The following is a 4,866-nucleotide window of genomic DNA, read 5'->3' on the forward strand; positions in this document are numbered from 1 at the left end:
CCCTGGCCTTGCAGTGTGCACATAGCTGTGGTCCCTTGATTCCCTGGCCTTGCAGTGTGCACATAGCTGTGGTCCCTTGATAGCCCTGTGCAACCCATCCAACACAGAATTTTATGCCATATGGGTTTATGGGCCTTGCTTCTGTCTGTTTTTTGGAGTAGTTTGTATTTGCTGCCACCACTGAGAGTCAATAGCTTTGATCCTGAACTCTAAGATTAGAAAGAAAAATACTGAACATGTATATTCAACCTTTTTAAACTTCAGAATTATATATATATATATATATATATATATATATATGGGTGTATTTCCTTTTGTGTCTACAGTGAGGCCAGATTCCAGAGACTGTCATCTACTTCCTCAGGGCAACACGACTTTGAGAATGAGCTGGTTGGTATCCAGTGGATAGTTGTTTTGTGGCTCGAAGGGCAGAGGGTGTTACCTGGTAGTAAAGACTGACTGACGTCTAGGCAGTTGGACTCCTGGTTTAATGACTAACAACAGCACTGTGGTCTATGAGCAGTCGGCTCTGGGGAGCTCTCCCCTCCATATGAACAGAAACACGAGGATGTGGAAGTATCTGGAAGGAGAGAGTGGTTAAATGACCCCTCACTGCAAGGCTCCATTGACTTTCCAGGCAGAACAGGCTGTGGATCTCCTAGGCTTTGCCAGCAACTTGCCTCTTACCTTAATGGTTCTTGTAGAAGAGTTAATTATTGACGTGTTTGCTAGATTCTGAGCCAAACTAGGGCAGGAATCTTGCCTCATACAGCGTTGTCCCCAGCACTAGCTATCTGATAGGCACTTAGTCACTGTTGACTGAGTGACGAGCAAATATTTGTCTTTCCCAGTTGGCTAGCTTTATGGAGCAGGAAGACCCCAGAGACCATGGAGCCTGCACATATTTCTTCCCTCTCTAAGGCCTGTGCTGAGATGCCTTCCAATTCATTAGACTGCTTCCTGTTGTATCTTTTTTTTTTTTTAAAATTCCCCACCTGCTGTGGGGTTATGCCTTGTAAATCCCCACCTGCTGTGGGGTTATGCCTTGCATGAATAAGAGTTGGGGGTCGGGGGTGGCAACTCACCGAATGTATGAAGGAAAGTCCTTTTCTACACAGCTCCAAGTAGAATGGAGATTTGATCTCAGAGCTGTGATTGTATCTGCCTCCCAAAGACATGGGTGCTGGATGCTAATACCTGTTCTCTGTCCCCAGGGATGCTGTCCTTGGCTGACGGCCATCTTCCGCCTGCAGTGAGTAAGATGGGGTGTCTGTTGGAGCAGTGACTTCGTGTGGGTGCTTGGCCATTCAGGAGGAAGAAGCTGAGATGTTAGATTCTGAAGTGGTGTCTCTCATACTTTTCTGGTTGAGGACCCAAGCAGTGTATAAGGGCTAGAACAAACATGGCTGTGAAGTCCTGGTAGACAGGGCACAGGGATGCAGGAGCCTTCTGCTTACACAGACCTACTGGGGCTCAGACAGCCCCACGCTGCAGCTGGATTTCAAAGGTTTGAGAATCTAGTGATAAACTTTTGAAACAAATGAGGTGACTGTCTGAGTATGGAATTGAACCCAGGGCTTTGTGCATTGTGGGCAAGTGCTGTAATTCTGAGTTGTATCCCAAGCCCTTAACTAAACGAATTTAATTTCCCACTTATTTGTTCTGATGCATATAAACCCCTCTAGCAGAGTTCCTATCCGTATTTAATCAATGAGAGATATCAGGTAGAATAATTCCCGTCTAAAGCAAAACAAAACAAACGTCCCTCCAAAACAAAACAACAAAACTTTAATTAGATTACATAATTCTATAAAAGAAAAAGACATTGTGAAATTGGGGACATTGGCTTAGGGATTTTGAGTTCCTCTCCTGGGGCCTCAGTTTCTCCACCTGACTTGAGTGGGAGTTTGGCTGGAGTTGTTCCGGGGTTGCTGGTGGGAGGCAGGGTCACAGGGAGAAGCCACTGAACTTTCTGAAGCAAGAGGAGGCAGGTGGGTGTGGGCCTGGCTTGCTTGGAAGCAGATGGATGTTAGCTGCAAAGCACATCCCGAAAAAAAGCGCGGAGCAAGCATGATGCCCACTGGGAGTCGGATGTGCTTTAACTCATCCTGGAGCTCTGCCGGGGGTGTGAGCTGGGAAGTGGACGGTTCTGAGCCCACTCATGGTGTCGGACGCCAGTGCTGGGCTGTGGAAACTCACTTTCTTCATGTTTCGCTGGCTGTACCACGCAAGGCTTACCTGGTCTCTGGAGCAGGAGCCTTAGAACCCCTCTGTATGCAGGACGGGGAGGAGTAGGTGGAACCCCCGACCCTCCTCCCTCTGTGAAGAGGAAATCTGGCTGTTGTGAGCCTGGGACTTTCCAACTGACCTAGGAATTCTTAGTGGGTAGGAAGGCGGATCAAGTCACTCTCCCAGTTCTGGGGCCATGGCAGGGACAGAGGGAAGATGTTATACAGTAGGATGGAATGAGACAGACAGTGTTCAAAACATGGCTCACCTCAGTCCCCCAGCCCATCCTGGGGTTGGGGAAAGGGAGATACAGTGAGAAGGAGGGCTCAGGAGAACTGCATGGCATTCCTAAAGTGGCTTTCAGTAGCCATCTTGCTGTGGGAAAGTTGTATGCACACGCTTCATCCATCCATCATATGACAGGAGCACAGACATTTCTAGCAACAGGACACGGGGAGATGGTAGTTCATTCACTGAGAGCATGGTGCTGCGGCTGGAGATGGCCTGGGAACTCATGTCAATAGCTTTACCTTTATAAGTATGTGGTCCTTCCTTAAAGCCACATAGGTTTTCTGTACATTTGTACCCACATATATCTAAGTAAAAGATGTGGCATAAAATACTATCTCCTACGATTCTCATGAGGATGGAGTGAATACTCCATGCAAGGCCCGTAGGCCTGGCTTCCACTGCTACCTGTTGAGAGTGTCCCTGCGTGTCTTGGCCAGTGATGACCAGATCCTGGAGTGGTGTGGAGAGGACGCCATCCACTACTTGTCCTTCCAGAGACACATCATCTTCCTGCTGGTGGTGGTCAGCTTCTTGTCCTTGTGTGTCATCTTGCCTGTCAACCTCTCAGGAGACTTGCTGGGTAAGACCCTTTCTTGGCCAGCGCCTGTGTTGGAATGGAGCAGGGCTCTACAGAAGGGATTCAGTTTGGTAGAGTGGACCCTGGGGGAAGTGAGACAGTCTTAGGGTAACTTTGGGAAAATTATCATCCAAATAAAGATCTAGAATAGAATCCCTCTGAACCTGGGCTTACGAGCTGGGACCCCTTAAATATCAATTTTTGGTTCTAAGTAGGGAAAAACTGTCAAACCAACCAACCACTAGGCCTATAGAATTGGGCAGGTTTCAGCAAGTGTGTTTTTGCTTTTATTTATTTATTTATTTATTTATTTATTTATTTATTGAGACACTATCCTATTATGTAGTCCAGGCTAGCCTTCCCTCACCCTCCTGAGTGTTGGTAATATAACTAGAGCCACCGCCCCCACCTTTAGGACGTATCTTTCAATTTCCTACCCTTATCCAAGCCTGGAGGCCACCATTCATGGACCCAGATGCCTGTGATATACAGTCAAAGTCATTATGGAAGTATATCTCTTTAACTTCCAAAATGTCATCATAGATCCACTTGTGATATCCAGGTTCTTAGCCTTCTTTCTGGTAACAACCAAGGATGCTACTAGTTCTCATCAAAGCATCTTTAAAACAAACCTCAGTGCCAGGCAAACTTAAATTCTGACTGCCGGCATGGCGAGCTGTAGTGGTGGTCCTGAGTGATGCAGTAAACAGGTTGATTGATGTCTTCAATCAGGTCTGAGCTACAGACCTATATAAACCAAGGGCAGTTAGGCCCCTTCCTGGTTTCTCTCTGTGACCCTGGCCCTAAGTGTCCACTTCTCTGCAGATAAAGACCCTTACAGCTTTGGGAGGACTACAATAGCAAACCTGCAGACGGAGTGAGTATGGATGGAGCTTGCTGACCACAGAGGTTTGGGAGCCGAGAGCAGTCTGGGAGCTGTGGTGTGAACATGTCCTGGGCAGCTTTTGTTTTGTGGGAGGCTTAGAGCCCCATGTCAGGTCAGGGAGGCTGCAGTGTGGGCATGTCTCAGGAAGCTTCAGTTCTGTAGGAGGCTTAGAGCCCGTGTAAGAATAGGGATCTCTCCGAAGTACTGTGGCGTCTGTTGGGGAAAAGCCACTGACTGGATCTTGGCAAAGTGCCCATTGAGGGTGATTCAGCCCCGGCCTGTGATCCATCCCGTCTGCTGGGATGCCCAGCCTTGGTAACAGGTATATCTATCTTCCTTAGCAATGACCTTCTCTGGCTGCACACCATCTTCTCCGTCATCTACCTCTTCCTCACCGTAGGCTTTATGTGGCACCATACACGGTCCATCAGATACAAAGAGGAGAGTCTGGTGAGTGAAGCTGGGGCCTGTGGGATGTTCTAGGAGGGTATCAAGTGAGAGATGGAGGGGACAGTCCCCACGGTCTCCACAGAACCACATCAGTAGTGAACTTGAGGGGTGCTGGAACCTGATTTCCGTCTTTATGCACTCACCAGGCACCACCACCACAACCACCACCACAACCACCACCACCACAACCACCACCACAACCACCACCACCACCACCATCACCATCACCACCACCACCACCATCACCACCACCACCACACCACCACCACCACCACCACCATCACCACCACCACCATCACCACCACCACCACCATCACCACCATCACCACCACCACCACCACCACCACCATCACCATCACCACCACCACCACCACCACCACCACCATCACCATCACCACCACCATCACCACCACCATCACCACCACCATCACCA

At 48.7% G+C, this 4,866-nt stretch overlaps 1 protein-coding gene across 3 annotated transcripts in view; it reads left to right on the forward strand.

Annotated features, from left to right (window-relative positions):
- Positions 1 to 4,866, forward strand: part of Tmem63a (transmembrane protein 63A) — a 34,736-nt gene that overhangs the window by 10,323 nt on the left and 19,547 nt on the right. For all 3 annotated transcript variants that reach the window (XM_028755221.1, XM_028755218.1, XM_028755220.1), the window contains exons 4-8: positions 327 to 390; positions 1,215 to 1,252; positions 2,958 to 3,100; positions 3,923 to 3,974; positions 4,325 to 4,433. In XM_028755221.1, coding sequence (XP_028611054.1) covers positions 327 to 390; positions 1,215 to 1,252; positions 2,958 to 3,100; positions 3,923 to 3,974; positions 4,325 to 4,433 — 406 coding nt within the window. The remainder of the gene's footprint in view (positions 1 to 326; positions 391 to 1,214; positions 1,253 to 2,957; positions 3,101 to 3,922; positions 3,975 to 4,324; positions 4,434 to 4,866) is intronic.

Source organism: Grammomys surdaster, unplaced genomic scaffold, assembly GCF_004785775.1.
Source record: "Grammomys surdaster isolate TR1022 unplaced genomic scaffold, NIH_TR_1.0 126051, whole genome shotgun sequence".
NCBI lineage: Eukaryota > Metazoa > Chordata > Mammalia > Rodentia > Muridae > Grammomys > Grammomys surdaster.